Genomic DNA, 16339 nt, shown 5'->3' with positions numbered 1-16339 from the left:
CTAAAAAAAAATATTTTTTTTTTTTTTTTTTGGGCGCTGTGCAAATCATACCTAATAAAAAAACTTTTATATTTTCCCTTTTTTTTTTAAAAAAACCCCCCCCCCCCCCCCCCCCCCCAGTTCACTGACAGACATTGACAGAATTAGCAGTCCTCGTCCAGCTCTCACGTAGCGGCCAATGGCTTTTCGAGATTAGCCAATGCCTTCGAAGTATTTGGCCAAGCCGCAATGTACGGCATCAGCCTACCTCGCGTTGCCAGCCGCTCGACATTAGCGGATCTCGTTTCCTCCAGTAAAATCCGACTGTTAATAACCACCATGTAGGCATCCTCTATGTTGAGCGCCCAGGACGCCTCAATTGACATGTTTAGGACTGAATTCAGTGAATTCACGTACACCGCATAGACGGCTGCTAGGATGATGACGCTCTAAGGGCCAAGAGACGTTATAGACATTGATCAGGGATGCAACCCGTGGCATGGCGTCCGTGTCTCATCTTTCCGTATGAGGAGCCCTCGGAATAGCATGCCACTGCAAATCAACCGATTCTTGGCTCACTTAATATCATATAATGGCACAGATCTCCTCTTCCAGTGCAGAAACTTGCTCAGAGTTTCCTGTTGTTCAATGTAACTGCTCCGCTCAGCCTTGTACTCCCCCCTAATACCCTTGGCTTCTTTGAAGCCGTCCGATCGTTAATTTCTAATGGGTTTTCTCAAGTCTTGCTGCAGCCTAGCCGGAGAGCTCTCATCAAGCGCACAGAACGGGTAAGTCAATGTACCTATCTAATCTACCTTGAAGCTCAAGTCCCATAATAGTTCCTGACCAATTGTCTCCAGAAAGTCGTTTTGGGGTACCTTCCTAGCTCCAACACTTCCACTCTGGATATTACAGAATGGCGGCCGAGGTGATGGACATAAAGATTGCCCATGGGGCAACAAGATGGCCAACACGAATAATCCTTATACCGATGCACCACAGACGGGAATAACTCGAAGCTATGACTTTAATATCAGTCGAGGTGTTATTGCACCGGACGGCTATGAGAAGCGGGTGCTTCTCGTTAACGACCAGTTCCCCGGGCCGTTGATCGAAGCTAACTGGGGCGATTGGATCGAAGTGAGAGTCACCAACTCGATTACTGACGACCCACCGGAAGGTACCACGATCCACTGGCACGGCTTTTTACAGACTGGATCACCATGGATGGATGGTGTACCTGGAGTGTCCCAGTGTCCAATTCCCCCGGGCAGTAGCTTCACGTACAGGTTTAGAGCAGAGCTTTATGGATCGTCGTGGTATCATTCCCATTACTCGGCTCAGTATGCCGGTGGCCTTCAAGGTCCTATCGTCATACACGGCCCGAGGAATGTGGATTACGATATCGACCTTGGCCCGGTAATGGTCGGTGGTATGTATTACTCAGGTAAATGCCGTGAAATTGCAGCTAACACTGTACAGACTGGTGGCATCGTGACTATTACGCTGTCGTAAAGGAAGTTATGACCCCCGGAGGTGTCGGCTTGACGACCTCCGACAACAACTTGATCAATGGGAAGATGAACTTCGACTGTTCAACTGTAAAGGAAGGCGATGATGCTCCTTGCACGGACGATGCCGGACTTTCTAAGTTCAGTTTCGAGGCGGGCAAGACTCACCGGCTCCGCTTCATAAACTCGGGCGCGGAGGGTACACAGCGTATCTCCATTGATGAGCACAACATGACGGTCATCGCAAACGACTTCGTCACCATCGAACCTTATGAAACCCAAGTTCTCACCCTTGGTGTAGGGCAACGAGTAGACGTCCTCGTCTACGCTCACGCTGAACCAGGATCTGCTTTTTGGCTGCGTGCTAATATGACGTCTTGCTCTAATACTAACCAGCCATTGGCCCTTGCTGCAATCTATTACGATGGTGCCGACAATAATTCTATGCCGGCGAGTACTGCATGGGATGTACCAGATCCAGGTGACTGCGCCAACGATGACCTGTCTGTTACTAAGCCATACTATTCTATGTCCTTGCCCGAGCCCTCATTCACTCACCATATGGACATCGGCACTACTACAAATTCTAGCGGCAACTTTCTCTGGGAATTCGGTGTAAGTGCAATTTATTCAATCCATGAAAGTCATATATAATACTCACATATTAAAATCTAGGGTGTCGCCGCGCACGTTAATTACAATGACCCCCCTCTCCTGCGAGCTGGTCACGGACACGCCGAATTCGACCCGAAATATAATGTGGTTAATTACGGCACTAATTCTTCCGTCCGGATCGTAGTGAATAATCCAGGTCCCTCGTAAGTTACTTCACCGCATCACGTCTCACACAAACAATCCAATCATTCTCCTAATCACCAACATGCAGGCCCCACCCCATGCACATCCACGGCATGAACATGTTCGTCCTAGCCGCCGGGACGGGTAACTACTCCGCCGAGACAACCGTGCTCAACACGCATAACCCCATGCGCCGCGACGTGCAAATGGTCGTCGCCAAGGGCTTCATCGTCGTGCAACTAGACGCGTCGCGGAACCCAGGCGCGTGGCCGTTCCACTGCCACGTCACGTGGCACGCATCCGCCGGCTTCTTCTCGCAGATGCTCTTCCGACCCGATCTCTTGCAGAAGCCGGCTTTCAACATCCCGCACGACGTCCGCCAGACGTGTAAGGACTGGGCTAGATTTACGAAGACCGTCGCGCTGGACCAAATCGATAGCGGTTTGTGAGGCGGAGGCGAATATACGAACAGAATGAATTAGAGCGAGGGGAGATTGCGAATAATGACAAAATGGCGTTCTCTACGGAGTAGTAATCGGATTGGGAGTGTGTTATCTACGTCTAATGTCTAACACATACAGCATAGACTATTGCTCTTTTGTTTTTGTTTTTTTCGGGCTACATATTGCATAGAAAGTGGCGTTGGGTCAAAGAGAGAGGGTAGCGCACCCTCCCCCGAACGAATTGGGCTTGCAGACGATTGGCGTCAACATAATGACTGTTTTTCAATGTATTTACTTCTATATAATGAGATAGATGGAAGGATGGAGTCTGCGTAAATGAAATACCTAGGTATTAGCGCGATCGATGGGATGGGAATATAATGGCCTCGACGCTCCTACAAAGACTGCTGTTTTTCATTGTGACTCTAATTAGAGGGGTTCTTTGAAAGATAGCGCTAATACCGCTATTCTTATCGGGCAATTTTTAGCACACTGTTAGGTACAGATTTCAGCTGTGTGGCTAACAATTTTTACTTCCAGGCTACTTAGGTACCTACCTTGTATGAAACGCAGTGTGAAATTAATGAAAGCCATTACCTAGATATCTCTGGTTGGGCGGTTTCAGGCATGTCGCGCACCATACATTCAGCGCATTATCCCGGGCTGCGAGATCAGAAAATCTCGGACTTAATAGAGACTTAAATGCCCTAAATGGAAATGCCTAATCTCCTGGAAATCGGGGTTTCGCCGCCGAACCCAGCAGCCCAAGCTCCCTGTTACTTTCATTTCTTCAGGCGGCTTTTAGGCGCGATGATATTGCGTGGTGATTATCCGCCAATTACGACTCGCCATATGGGGATGACAGCGTCTTTCTCTTGGGCTAAGATAGATGGAGAAGTGCGCTATCGCAAAGTACGAATTTCCTTTCTTTTGTTTTTCTAAAGCAGCTGCTCTGGCTGCTATGATTAGATCTGAAGAGCTTAAGATCAAAAGATTGGGTCATGCGCTGCGACGCAGAGTCGTGTAAATTAAAATAATGGATCCATATATCCCCTGTCACGTTGTTTTAGTGGTTAAGCCCCTGAAAATGGCTTAATTTATAACGATTATCCACTAGAATCCAGCGGGTATTGGGCAAGGGATGTGGCTGATGGTCCAAAAATTTGACCCAAAGCTTCAGCTTAGACCTAATGGATCCTTAGAAGCGATGTGTCCGCTAAGCTTTAGTGGATAACCACCATAACTCTAAGAGTTTAGCCACTAAAGAAAAACGCTACACCATGCGAGGATATATGAATAGATCTTTATAATACACTATAATAAATATAATATATGTAGAGTCTTAACTTATAAGAAAATGCTTTAAATAAAGATTCCCGAATATAATTACATCATGACTCTGATCAATTTACGAGTTGATTTCTTTATTCTACACCACTGTGCTCAAAGTCTTGGTGCAATTATTTAGGTCCACTTTTATACCCCTTTTCATAACCCCTTACACCTTCCTACCTGGTATGTAAGTCAGATCAATTCGCGATTATAAAATCGAACACTCTACTGAAACATTTATACTAGATCACTTGAGTGGTGGTTTTATGGAAATGATTGACATTGGCGAGAGTACCTAGGCGACCTCTACTTAAAATATAGCACTCAGGCTAGTAAACGCTAGAATGTACACTACGTAGGTGGTGGCATCTCACACTCTTACGCTTTCTTCAAAAATGTAATCGAATCCATCTGCTCCAAAGCTCCCACACCAAGGCTGATTTCCTTGAACTCTTCCAAGTCTTTCTTAATATTTTCGATATCTAATGAAATCATACCAAAAGCGTCCGCGCCAAAGGGGATTCGGATTGGAATTCGCTTCCCCTCGCTCACAAGTTTATATATAGCAGTCGCAACAGCATCAGGCCTAGTCCAATGCTTGCGATTCTCTGCATTTCGCATATGCGAGAGCAGAGAATTTGTTGGATATTTCGGATTCGTATAGGCTGGGTGTCTGTGAGACATCTCCCTCAATGACGACGTCGCAAAGTTCGTCTCCGTACCACCTGGCTCGATGATGCAAAAGTGGACTGCGTGGATATTAATGTCAGCAAGTTATCCAAAAAGGAGAATAAACCATCAGGAAAATAGCATACTGTTCCATTCCGTGGGAAGTTCCTTCGCTACTGATTCCGTCCAGCCTTCGACCGCGAACTTTGACGCGTGGTAGAAGGCGCCGCCTGGAAATCCCATAAAACCTCCCATAGAACTAACGTTAATGATGACACCTCCTTGCTGTCCGCCATTCTTAGGGTTCTCGTCTCTCATGATGCCCAGAACTATCTTGGTGGCGTTGACAGTACCCCAAAAGTTTGTGTTCATCTCTAGATGGGCCTCTTCATCAGTAGATGACTCCGTATCGCCAATAAGTTCAAACCCTGCATTGTTTACGAGGACATCGATGCGACCAAACTTAGCAAGAGTCTTGCTAATGGCTTCCTCGATCGCTGTCTTTGATGTAACATCTAGTGTAAGCTTGAGAGTATCAGGTCCATCTTCGATATATGACAGAGATGCTGGGTTTCGAGCCGTGGCTACAAGACGGTTGGGTGACCGCGCAATGAGCTTCGCCAATGATTCTCCGATGCCAGATGAGCAACCGGTAACTACATGTAGACACTCAGTACCTATCTGCAGATAGAAGCTTGTAATTAAGGTAGGCAGGTACTTACTGAACCATACTGCATCTGAAGGAAGGTTGTAAGGCTTTGTGTTTGAGGCATCCATCTTTATCGAGCTTTCTTTGGTATCCAGGCAAATATTCTATTTGATCTGTGAATTCTGATTTTCTTGATTATGAAGAATTGCTTCCCTATTATATATTCGCTCTCACAGGTCGTTAGGAAGACTACAGATACGGCCAAATTCGTAATAGTATTTCAGATTTATTCTATATGACGTCTAAAACAATTATCACCTCCCCTTGCATCGTTATGTACAATAATAAATTCTACCTTGGATAACTAATGTGTTGCTGGAGATTAAGCGCCTAAGGTCCAGGCCTTGCATTAAGTCCGAAAAATCCGACAGCCGTCACATAAAGGAGGTCTTTGTCATAAACTATTCCCAAATATGAAAAGCCCAATGGAAATACACTAGGCATCAATCTATCACTTATTTGGTAATATTTAGAATCACCCATGTTAACACATCCAATGCTTTATTTTTATGAAATTTACATGTGCTAGGTTAGGCTTGTTGTGATGTTTACTTCGAGTAAGAATTCGTAATGTAGGTAACTATGCGTCGTAACCATCAGTACACTCATGCCACTCCCCCTTCCTGCTCGTAAACGGGCTTATAATTACCTAGGTACTATCACGCCAATAGCTCAGCAATAGATTGCTACTTTGAGTTGAGCTCATTTTCGTAACGGATGATCTTGACTGCCAAAGCCGTTGTCAATCCACGGTTTCCGATACAAGCCCCTATCTTTCCAAAGCGGTAAATATGCCCCGCTGGCCAGCCGCCGTCCTCCTCCTGTAAGGACTTAAGGATTTGAAGGTCATTCTTATAGCACAACTTGTCGATTCCAATCGATTGGCAAGCGGAGATACGTAAGGCAAGTGCCAATGCGTTAGTCGGTAGGTTGATCCGCTCCAGTAGTGCCTCTTTAATATATCCTAAATCTTTCCTAAGAGCCTCCTGGTTGCATTCCACGTATAGTCGAGTGACCAGATAGAGAAACACTTCTGGAGTAGAGTAATATCTGGTTCCATTGACATATGATCTGTTTCTGAGACATCGAATTACCCACTCCTGGGTCTTCTTTGTGCGCGGGTCAATTCCCTGCTTATAACCGAAACGATAGAAGACGCGTAGGATATTGCAACAGACCTCTGGGCTTGTCCTCGGTCTGCCCTCTATGAAATATGTCTGTAGGATTCCATCAGAGTCGGTATTCATAGCCATCTTTTCCATGACTAGTTGAACGTCTGCCATCTCTCCGAAATGGTTTGCGGGAATAGACAGATAAGCGATAGACGTCGTATCTGCATCAGCTGGGAACTCTCGGGTTGTGAGGACTGGCTGATCACACCAAAAATTCCATAGCCCATTCTCAACGTTTCTATCGATAGAGTCGCCAATGCTAGCCGCGCCATGAGAGATAACGCTGGCATCCTGGATTTTTCCGGATGGCCACTTCAGGAAAATTATGTCAGCATCACCCGTTAGTTCCCAGATCAGTAGCTGCGAGAAATTCTCCCTAATATGCAAATTTTGGCCCTCAACGATGCTAATATGGTTACCAGCATTGTTTTTCATGTACATCTGAGCCTTAGATACGGAGTCGAATAACATGTTTTTCAGAACTTGACCAATTTCAAGAGAAGAGCGGCTGTCGACCAAGATTCCATGAATCCCGATAGTTCGAGCAGCATGAATGTTTTCGACCCGATCATCGACCATGACCACATCGCTAGGATGGACGCCGATCTTATCAATGACATGTTGGAAGAAGCATAGATCTGGCTTCCTCATGCCGACGGCACCTGACGCGAAGGTAAAGTTGAAGAGTGACCACGGTAGATGTAGACGTTGTACAAGTCGAAAATGCTCCTTCAAACTTGTAAGTTGCGTTCTAATGTTTAGCAGACTACTACGTACCTGGGATATGTTCGACATAACTACAAGCTGCAAATTTTCATCTGATGCTCGAAGCTCTTTCACTGTTTGGGCTAAGTCGGTATCAACCTCTAGAGATTGTTGGGCTTCATCGAGACCATGTTCGATGGTTTGGGCATCGATGCCCACAAGCTTGCTGAGATTCTACATTGAATGAGCAACTATTGAAGAAAAGTCGTGAGAACGGTACTCACCTGGCATGCCTCTTGCAGTGTGAGGTGTCCTCTTTCTAGGTCAAACCAAACAGGTGAATCCATCATCGTTTGAAGTTGACTCGGTGATAGATCAGTGACAACTTCACTGTTCCAATGGAGCAGAACGCCACCAAGGTCGAATATAATAGCCTTGAACTTTGAAGTCATGGTGTCTAATAGAGGATGGTTTCAATAGGGAAATCTGCACTTGAATGATCAGTTGTCTTGTTAGAATACTCAGAAGTATGCTAACGAACATGCAAGCTCTTAAATATACCATGGCAATTATTCCTACTGGAGAATAGATGGAGTTACCGTGGGAGGCATCCCTGACCTCCCAAGCCATGATCTAAAGTATGACTTACACAGAAGCTGATCACGTAGCAATAGAATGTTCTTTCATCCGAAGGATTTAAAATCCTTCGTAATCCTCCATTTTTTCACAAGGGTGTTAGAATTAGCCATACCGGGTTTATTTACTCGGTATGGCCATTGGTTAGAATAGTAATATACCTATCAATCTCACCTAGCATGATTTCGGTACATGTATCATTCTTTCGAATATTTAAGTATATACTTCCATAATACCTGTTTATGAAGAAAGATATATATGACACTTACGGCTATCTTGATTTTATTATTTTTCTTGTTAATGTTCGCCGCAATGCTAATGTAGTAAGCATATTGGATATGGATATCTTGAGCAACAATGTCTCTGAAATCCGTACCTCCATCCCGTTACGTTAGTGAATGGTCTCAAGTTACCTGGATAGATATCGAGAAAGAATAAATCTATAATTCGATGATATAACCCCTGATGAAATGGTATTGTTCTAATAAGATCTAGATTTAGCCATGTTCCATTTTCATAGCGTGGAGTTTTGTATTAGCTCAATTTAAAGTCACAAATCAAGGCATATCTTACGAGGTTTCTGAAGACAATCGTCCCAAAACTACCAACCTATCCTAGAACACGGTATAATTACTATCACTAGGTACCTATCCTCCTACCGTCATGCCAAAAGCAATATAAAGCATATGGCATTTTCTTATGTAATTCATAGATAGGTTATTTATTCACCGCTCAATTTCCTTGTGGTAGTTATCATGGTGGCGTAGTAAGAAATTGTCATCACGTTTAGTCAATTGAAAGTAATTCGAGGATGAGGCCATCTGAGATCTATTTTAACTTAGTAAATGTGTAAAGTGTTGTTGCTTCTTATGTCCTATTCTAGAGAAATGACAAAGATATGTACTTAGTAGGTAAATATAGAACTCCATTAAACTACATAGGCAGATGAAGGTGGCCGGGCTTACTTGAATACCTACCTAGGTACCTATGTACCTAGTATACATCTATAGCTAGTTACCAAACCATCTTTTTTAATATTCGTAATGCTATGTAAGCGTATTTAGGTATTAAAAGTGTAGTTTTGGTGAATGCCTAGAGGGTGCTAGTACTGGGTACGTTAAAGCTCTCTTGGCACCACCTAAGGGGTGATGCGTTTTAATCAGCAAAGTATTTTTATAGAAAATATTCTGCACGATATACCTACATGTAAGAGTACTTGCTTAAACTCTTACTTCAATATGCGACTTGAGTTTGAGGTAGAATTTCTCTTAATAGAGTAGATTGCTAATCAAACCTAAGGAGGTGCCAAGCGAACTCCAATGTAGCCCGCACCAGTTCTTAGAGATCGACAGGGTTATGATATACGACACTACTAATTGGGATTGATTACTTACCTATCGAGTGTCTACATGTAGGTCTTCAATTAGGTGCCTACCTAGGTGATTGTGAAATATTCAGCAGTTTGTAAATTATGTCACAGCCGTCTTTCTCATTTAATTAAAACTTCATGTCAGTTCTAAGGTTTATTTAAAATTATATTGCTAGTTAGAACTCTAAATCAATGTAAGTGAGATCTGTATTAAGAAGGCATTGGGACTAATTACTTACGAGTAATAGTAGCTTCCCACTTGGCATACCCTTCTTCAAGTTGGGCTACTGCTATAGTGACGTCGTCTCGCAACATTCGTAATGTTCCAGTATTATCTAGAATAATCTGAAGTTGCTGGAAAGTCTCGATAGCCGAGGCCCGTTCTCTGGATAGAAGAATCATACGATTCAATGAACTTAAAATTTCTGCGTTTGCAGGTTCTACGAGCTCATAGATACCGTTGGACCTGAGTGCTGCTGCGCCTAAAGCACGCAGGGTTTGCTTGGCAATATCACTACCCCATCGACCTCGTACCGTAGTCAAAAAACTTGAAAGTTGCTTTCGGTCAAGTAGGTGATAAGAAACTTCACCAAGTGCACAAAAGAATTCGTTCGAAAGCTGCTGGAAACCAACACCTTTGCGCTGTGTGATGAATCGGTCAAATACGTAAGTTATGAGATGCTGGTTAATTCCAGGATCACGGTATTCGCCTGCGTCATGGGATTCCTGCATACTTTTGAGGAGCCCAAGTATGCCTGGCGCTGTCTTGGTTTGACATTCCGGGCAGCGCTTCTTATTGTCCAGAGGGAGGTAAGAGAAATTTACCCCAATACGAGATTTTGGCAGCTCGTGGCCACATTTAAAAGCCGACATTGTGTAAGTTTATCCTCGAGAGATATTAAATACAATCTACCTACACTTTAGATGTGTAGCTTGTGATTGCCAAGGAAAGCTGTCCCTCATGTGGTGAATGCCTATTTCATGTCCCCACCAGCATCCTTTTATACTACTGGTGAATTAAAACTTGATATATCTTTGTTTCGGAACACACTTTGTGTTTCTAACAAATTCCTTCTCCTTGCCTATTAACATAAAGAATATTCTTGAACAAGGAGAAACGTTAGTAATCTGTCATAATAACATTATCAGGCATTGCAGGTGAACAACTTAGAATATTCTAACTAATGAATACCTACTAGGTAGCTAGGTACTAGTTAGAAATAGGTTAGCCATAGGTAGCCTTAAGGTCGGGGTCGAAGGTCAGTTAGAAAAGGAGCTCCATGTGCTAACCTTACTGTATCACACTGTGACTCTTCATATCCCACGTTACACAAGGAACACCTATTACTAATCATAACATTTATAAGTCACCTACCTACTGGGTACTTGGGTGGAATAGGGATATTCATTAGTAGAATGAGTACTTAGGGCACTTTTACTGAATCTATTTTGCCAGTTTTACAACGCCACTACTAAGAGGCATGTGTTTTCTACTTTCTTTGAGATCCCAATGACTTTTGCAACCCTTGAAATCGGATCCTGGACCTCTCTATCTTGAGGAGGTAAGGTTCTTATCACGTAGGTACCGGCCCTCGTATATTCAACCCATTCTCAAAACTTTCTGGGAACCTGGCAATAAGCAACCGGATTGCACAATATTTTCATAGCCAACCATAAAGACCAAAACCAACCAACTGCCGGAAAATTCGAAGTGTTGGTTCCTGTACAGCTTACAAGTGACTCAGCTTACCTAGGTGTGTGTTTCAAGGCACAACCTCCCGAGTCATTACGTACCTACCTAGTACATAAAGGTATCCAAGTCACCGTATCAATATTTGAGTTTGTGATCTTCTTATTCTGCAATTAATATAACATCTTGTTTTAGACATAGGAATTTTGAATGTTTGTTAAATTATCTTCCATTATAAACCCAATTGCATTCTTAGACTATTGCTTGGAACCAAGACTGAGAACTTCAGAGCTATTTTCGAGAATATGGATGTGGCCACTGGTACAGCTTGGGGCACACCGGGGCAGGCGGCATATGATTTTCGCTCAGATTATGTTACAACTCCCAACGCAGCTATGCTCCAGTCAATCATAAACACAAGCCTTCTTGACGACGTCATGATGGAGGATCCTACTACAAACTCTTTCCAGGTTTTCATGGCGGGGATTACCGGTCACGAGGACTCCCTCCTCGTTCTATCGGGAACTATGGGTAATCAAGTTGCCCTTCGCTCTGCTTTATGTTCTCCACCTTATAGCATCCTTTGCGATATTCGCAGTCATATCATACGAATGGAAGCAGGAGGTGCGGCCACATTATGTGGAGCATTTATGGAAGGAATCGCACCTTCTAATGGACATCATCTCACCCTTGATGATGTGAAGAAGCATGCAACAGTTCGAGAGGATGTTTATGATTGCCCAACACGAGTCATCAGCCTAGAGAACACTCTTTCAGGAACTATCATGCCACTTGAAGACATTCGCGCAATATCCAATTGGGCACATAGTTCAGATCCGCCCATTCACATGCATTTAGACGGTGCTCGTCTCTGGGAAGCTGTGGCCGCTGGAGCAGGTAGCCTGAAAGATTATGCTTCGTGCTTTGATAGCTTGTCGCTATGCTTCACGAAGGGGCTAGGAGCGCCGATAGGATCGATCGTCATCGGGAGTTCATCCTTTATCAAACGTGCCCGGTGGATGCGCAAGCTGCTTGGCGGGGGATTACGCCAAGCCGGGGTCATTGCCGCCCCTGCGAGAATCGCTGTCGAACAAATATTTCTAAGCGGACGTCTTCGCGAAGGTCAACAAACCGCGAAAAGGATTTCCGAGATGTGGGCTAAGATGGGCGGTAAATTACAACATCCGACCGAGACCAATATGATTTGGCTAGATCTTGAAGCTGCAGGTGTAGATAAGGATCACTTCGCCGACATGGCCGAAAATGTAGGGATAAAGACAATGCGAGGCCACTTGCAAGGACGGCTAGTTGTCCACTATCAGATATGTCCAGACGCTTTGGATTCCTTAGCTTCTCTGTTTGCCGAAATCCACAAGGTAAAGCTGGAAAAAATCGGAGTGTCTTTGAATGGTTGAAACATAAAGTCTTGATTAATTCCACTGTATTAGGCACTGTACACCAAGACTGTTCATGGAAACTTGTAAGGGGAGAAAATATTTTTTTCTGCACGCATAAAGGACGTAATTAGAATACTATAGATAAAGACACTCAATATTTCTATAATTCATACATGAAAGACAAGAACCTCTATTACATCAGTTGATCCGTCCTTCCTCGGGGTTTCCATCGCTAGCAAATTTCAGTGGGGTTTCCCCTTTCGGAGGATTGGTTTGCGTTGATTGGCCCGTCACCTCGTGCTACTCCTGGTGTCCAGGGCGCTTTCCTTGATTATATCTAATTGAGGGTTCTTATTGAGGTGTATATGCATTATTAACAGATAATAATACGATTGTGCTAGTTATAAATTAGAAAAAGTCTTAATAACATAGCTCTACGAAGCATCTAAGAGAGGAGTTAGGTACTTCCAAGTTAAAATACCACTCACTGCTCCCTTGATGAAGTCAATGGTGTCAAAAAGGATAGGAAATACCTCCCAACTCACAAGTATTGCATAAATTCGTATTATATCCTACCTAGATTTATTATGCGAAATGATGGCTCTCTTTTTTTGTGATGTGTACTTTCTAGCAATCGGAGTTCGTTACGAGTCCGATTAGTCCGGCTAGTCCGATGCCGACAGCATATTATGTCCGACTACGCCGGATAGACCGAGTTCCTTCCAACATCTTACAGACGTCTAGGAACACTACGCTACATCAACATATCTGAGTATGTCAACTGCAAGTCGTCGCCGTAACGGTTCTCAAGCTTCTTGCGAACGGTGTCGGAAATCTAAGATTCGCTGTGATCACCTTAAACCTATTTGTGGTCCGTGTCAGCGCCGGGGGCTAGAGTCTCAGTGCTGGTATCATCCCGCACCCCTCACCAAACGACGAAACTCTCGATCAACCCCGCCAACTCACCCCCAAGCTGATAGTATTGATCAAGATGAGTTTAACCATGATACTTCGGAGACCAATCCAGTCAATCCATTCTCAGATTTCCTTACATGGCCTTCTATCTTAAACCATCCTAACTACGCGTTATCGCGCGTTCCCATATACGAATCTCTCAACGAGAAGGGGCAACAAGGGCACTTGGCCACCACAGAGGAAATTGTCGCTCAATTGAAGTATCTCCCCTTTATTGAGAAGCTTTTCGATGAATTCTTCTCATTCAGTCAAATTGCACTTGTTCCAAGACGAATATTTTTGAGACTTGTTAAGTCGGTTCGCAATAACCTCACAATATCGGAGCAAAATCCCGAAAAGACGGTAGAATGTGGTCATGGCATTTCACAACTTGCCAAGGATGTACTACATTCCTCTTCGTCCCAGGTCAACATTACGTCGTCGTTAGACCCTGACAGTTTCTGCGCATTATTTTCTGGGAATAATTTGCGTGTGGAGACGCTGGGTCTTCTTTACACAACCGCTGCGCGCTCATACTTATGCGGCATGGTATATGACGAAAGTAAACATGATGGATTCATTCAGGCAATGATACGATGTAGTAACCTGAGTTTACAACTCGCCCGAGATCTTTCGACACAGACGAATGATTTCATCATCTGGTTAGCTCACGATAACCTACAGCTTACCACACTCGTTGAAGGGGAGCCAAGTAAGCAAATCCTTTCTAAAATCAATCACCAATATGCTGATAAACCTTTTGAGGTCTGGGTGTTTGGCGACGACTAGGAGATCTAGCAACGGACTTATTCGCCTTAGGCCTCCATCGCGAATCAACATACTCCACCGATACGACGCCGTTCTTCCTGGCGGAGTGTCGCAGGAAGACCTTCGCTACCGCATACCATAACGATAAGTTTTTCATGGCCGTTTTCAATCGACCCCCACGGATACCGGCTCGGTTCGTAGATTTCAATCTACCTCTTGATTTATCCGAGGACGAAATCTTCGCAACCTCATCCGAGATGCTAGAGCAAGCGCGAAGCAAGCTGTCACTGGATGGCTGGGGCACAGACGGGGGTTATAGAGCCACAACGTGGGCGCGAGTAGGTACGCTATATTCTAGCTGGGTTGCGGGAAGAAGCTATTGAATATCAATTTCGATCCGTACAATCTGTTGACCCTGATCAGATTAGGTAAACTTGCTCCCATTATTAGTATTATGCACATAGTAACGTGTCTAAGGTATCTACTAACTCGATCCCACGAGACATGGGAAGCTCTTCCCCGCCATCTTCGATACGATCCGGATTGCTGGACGTCCAATCTATCGTCTGCAATTTGCCTTATGCTTGGAAGGATATATATCTCATATCTCCACATTCAGTTTCAGCTGCTACGGTTACTTGGACAGGGAGACATAACCCCTCAACCAGAGTTGATTCAAGTTTCCGCAAATATGCTTGAGACGGTTATACGGATGGCAAAGGCTCGCAGCAGGGCCATTTTCTTTCCTCGAGATCTCCCCGTATTGGTAAGAACCATATCCTATCCCATCTTCCTCTGGGATCTCTCAATTGACAGCTGCAAGGTGCTATCATATGGTCTACCTAGCGCAATGGTTCTTATCGCAGCATTGAGAGAAACTACGCAAAGTCCATCAACCAATTTCCCACTCGAAGTAAATCGTTCTCGTCTCATACGAAATCTCTCGGTCTTCGTGTCTCAACTCGATAGCATATCGAGTCCCAAGGAAACGACTCACGAGTTCTGCATTCAAGCAGCGAAGATCATTTCGCGCAAGCTTGACATGGTCTTGGATAATCTCGCGGTCTCGACTCATGTGGAACCCCTAGATGTCGCACCGGGTTCAAATGAGAGCCCGAAGTTGATGCCGAACCAACCAATACCAGCTAATGGTACGTCTACCCCTGGATCTGCAAGTCTTGAGACCATCAATTTCGACGATATGGATGGGCTCGATCTTGATTCTTGGCCGTTGAGTTTTGATTTTGACGCAATCAATAACGAGTGGAATACTCCATAGAGTGCAGTATTTTATGCCAATATATCCTCTTTGTATCTAGATACATTCGCCTTTTCGTTTTCTTTTCAAACCGATTACATAACCATAATTACATAATTATGATTACCTAATATTCTTGGATTACATAACGTAGCTGAGATTACATAACTGATATTGCCGCCGGGCGACGCCACCATTGAAGGTGTCACCGTCATTATATAAGCCCAGACTAAGCACTTACATAATACTGTTTGTATTAGATAATTGGTTACACTGAGTGACTCTAGACGATTAGGTAAGTGATCAGGTATCTGATAGGAAACCGAGTAGTTTCATAGCGCTACTTGACTCAAGCAAGCACTTATTCACAGATTGGGCTAGACACCAGGAGTTAACGCGCGCCGAATAGTAAAAGCTGCGGTTAGATTGCTGTAGATGAGAAGGATCTGACTATTCAGAAAGGGGCGCTAAGGGATAGGTAAACATCGAATATGGAAAGAAGAATGGGGATGGATGAAGAATGAAGTCGTAATTCTTCAGATATGCGTGGTATATATGAAGGCGTTGTTTGAATCATTTATCTGTAAGTAGTGTGTTGATGAATTTCGTCATGCGTGGCGAAAGGGGCTAGTTGCAACGGGTCAAACCCGAAGCTCCTGAATTGAACAAAACGAATTCGATTAGTTTTTGACTATGTCTTCGATTCCTCTTAGTCTGTACCAACTCGACCGGTCGTTCCCCGGTCCACGACAAAGGAAAAACGAGAGCCGTCGGAGCGGCTTGACTACCGCCATCGCAAGGCCATTCTCGTTGTAGCTTCACTCGTCTACCCATACTAGAAAAATAACAAATAGGCTCTTTCGAGTCCTATTCTCTCATCAGCAGTATACCGTCCCTTGTAATTATAAAAACAGATAACAAGTCCAAATGCCGACTTATGTGCGCAGAA

General features: G+C 44.1%; 6 protein-coding genes across 6 annotated transcripts; 3 read left to right on the top strand and 3 right to left on the bottom strand.

The window, feature by feature from the left end:
• Positions 1–744: 744 nt before the first annotated feature.
• On the top strand, positions 745–3133 carry GGS22DRAFT_166305 (putative multicopper oxidase). The gene is made up of 4 exons (XM_047961827.1): positions 745–1411; positions 1462–2105; positions 2166–2308; positions 2377–3133. The coding sequence occupies exons 1-4, from the start codon at positions 943–945 to the stop codon at positions 2735–2737; spliced, it is 1617 nt and encodes a 538-aa protein (XP_047817712.1). The 5' UTR covers positions 745–942; the 3' UTR covers positions 2738–3133.
• Positions 3134–4441: 1308 nt separating this feature from the next.
• On the bottom strand, positions 4442–5513 carry GGS22DRAFT_195048 (NAD(P)-binding protein; the record flags this gene model as incomplete). The annotated part of the gene is made up of 3 exons (XM_047965604.1): positions 5455–5513; positions 4879–5388; positions 4442–4812 (listed from the first exon to the last, which is right to left on the bottom strand). Exons 1-3 carry the CDS (start codon positions 5507–5509, stop codon positions 4442–4444), a joined length of 936 nt encoding a protein of 311 aa, XP_047817711.1. The 5' UTR covers positions 5510–5513.
• A 614-nt stretch (positions 5514–6127) lies between these two features.
• On the bottom strand, positions 6128–7770 carry GGS22DRAFT_189846 (HAD-like domain-containing protein; the record flags this gene model as incomplete). The annotated part of the gene is made up of 3 exons (XM_047964914.1): positions 6128–7342; positions 7391–7552; positions 7603–7770. 3 exons carry the CDS (start codon positions 7768–7770, stop codon positions 6128–6130), a joined length of 1545 nt encoding a protein of 514 aa, XP_047817710.1.
• A 1784-nt stretch (positions 7771–9554) lies between these two features.
• GGS22DRAFT_189845 (uncharacterized protein) lies at positions 9555–10196 on the bottom strand (the record flags this gene model as incomplete). The annotated part of the gene is made up of 1 exon (XM_047964913.1): positions 9555–10196. The coding sequence occupies one exon, from the start codon at positions 10194–10196 to the stop codon at positions 9555–9557; it is 642 nt and encodes a 213-aa protein (XP_047817709.1).
• A 1122-nt stretch (positions 10197–11318) lies between these two features.
• Positions 11319–12497, top strand: GGS22DRAFT_189844 (l-allo-threonine aldolase; the record flags this gene model as incomplete). Its single annotated transcript, XM_047964912.1, has 2 exons — positions 11319–12389; positions 12462–12497. The coding sequence occupies 2 exons, from the start codon at positions 11319–11321 to the stop codon at positions 12495–12497; spliced, it is 1107 nt and encodes a 368-aa protein (XP_047817708.1).
• Positions 12498–13153: 656 nt separating this feature from the next.
• Positions 13154–15411, top strand: GGS22DRAFT_195046 (uncharacterized protein; the record flags this gene model as incomplete). The annotated part of the gene is made up of 4 exons (XM_047965603.1): positions 13154–14076; positions 14130–14470; positions 14752–14898; positions 14956–15411. The coding sequence occupies exons 1-4, from the start codon at positions 13185–13187 to the stop codon at positions 15409–15411; spliced, it is 1836 nt and encodes a 611-aa protein (XP_047817707.1). The 5' UTR covers positions 13154–13184.
• Positions 15412–16339: the final 928 nt, after the last annotated feature.

The sequence above is a fragment of the Annulohypoxylon maeteangense genome (assembly GCF_022496945.1).
Source record: "Annulohypoxylon maeteangense strain CBS 123835 unplaced genomic scaffold GGS22scaffold_11, whole genome shotgun sequence".
Taxonomy (NCBI): domain Eukaryota; kingdom Fungi; phylum Ascomycota; class Sordariomycetes; order Xylariales; family Hypoxylaceae; genus Annulohypoxylon; species Annulohypoxylon maeteangense.
Note: the sequence above shows the minus strand (reverse complement) of the source record. Positions and strands in the feature narration are given on the sequence as shown.

Excerpts from the sequence above, each read along its gene's own strand:
- GGS22DRAFT_166305 (XM_047961827.1), top strand. The coding sequence starts at position 943 with ATGGCCAACACGAATAATCCTTATACCGATGCACCACAGACGGGAATA. Across the intron at positions 1,412-1,461 it reads TGGCCCGGTAATGGTCGGTG|ACTGGTGGCATCGTGACTAT; the intron begins GTATGTATTACT and ends AACACTGTACAG. Across the intron at positions 2,106-2,165 it reads ACTTTCTCTGGGAATTCGGT|GGTGTCGCCGCGCACGTTAA; the intron begins GTAAGTGCAATT and ends ATTAAAATCTAG.